This window comes from Solanum tuberosum, unplaced genomic scaffold (genome assembly GCF_000226075.1).
Source record: "Solanum tuberosum cultivar DM 1-3 516 R44 unplaced genomic scaffold, SolTub_3.0 scf00007, whole genome shotgun sequence".
Taxonomy (NCBI): domain Eukaryota; kingdom Viridiplantae; phylum Streptophyta; class Magnoliopsida; order Solanales; family Solanaceae; genus Solanum; species Solanum tuberosum.
The window spans coordinates 1,165,792-1,166,572 of record NW_006238933.1 but is presented as its reverse complement, the minus strand read 5'-3'; the positions used below and the strand labels follow the sequence as shown (position 1 = coordinate 1,166,572).

The window sequence follows — 781 nt, the reverse complement described above, 5'->3', positions numbered from 1 at the left end:
AATTTGGGCCCCCCCCCCCCCCCCCCTTTGTTTTTTGAAATTACCCACATTCGTTGAGTTCGTATGCTTTCCTAAAATGGGAGGGTGTCAAAATGTACAAATAATTTACTATTGTGATATTAGATGAAATAAATATTTACTTTTTAATGCAAATAACTAAATGAAGTTTTTCTTCCACACTGCAGTTGAGCGAGGCCTCATAGAGCTCAAGAAATTGGGAATTGAAACCCAATTATGGCAAGAAACTCGCCGGTCAATAGATCCAGAAAATACCAAAAAAATGCAAAAGGAAAATGATTTTTGACAATGAGTTGCTTCTCACTTACCAATTAGTAACTTTTTCCTCATCCCGTTTTGGCATGTCTCAGTTCAATTATTTATTAATTATTATTGCTTTTTAATAACTTTTGTTACAAAGTTTTTATTCATGTAATGATAGAAATACTATAAGTGCAGATTGAAAGTTTTCGTTACGCAATGCACAATATTGTATAATATACTAATGTGAATGTTCATGCAAATTTGAAATTATTTTAAGTGAAAAAGTTAAATAGAAATATATAGACAAATTACTATTATATGGTGAAATGTCCAAATTATGCCTCCTTAAAATAATATAACTCGACTGTTGTCAAATATAAAACCAAATTAGGTTGGGTTGACCCAATAGGGAATAAGGTGAGAACTAAGTCGTATATGATCATTATTTACTATTCGTTTTTTATTTTCGAAGGAAATGACAAAGTTTGTGAGAGTTCGAATGATTTTCAGTATCAATTTA

At 30.9% G+C, this 781-nt stretch overlaps 1 protein-coding gene across 1 annotated transcript in view; it reads left to right on the top strand.

Moving 5' to 3' along the window:
• LOC102584666 (coiled-coil domain-containing protein SCD2-like) overlaps positions 1–304 on the top strand; it is a 38,873-nt gene extending 38,569 nt beyond the window's left edge. The window contains exon 17 of the mRNA XM_015308960.1: positions 186–304. Within this exon, the coding sequence (XP_015164446.1) occupies positions 186–304 (119 nt within the window). The remainder of the gene's footprint in view (positions 1–185) is intronic.
• The last annotated feature ends 477 nt before the right edge of the window (positions 305–781 follow it).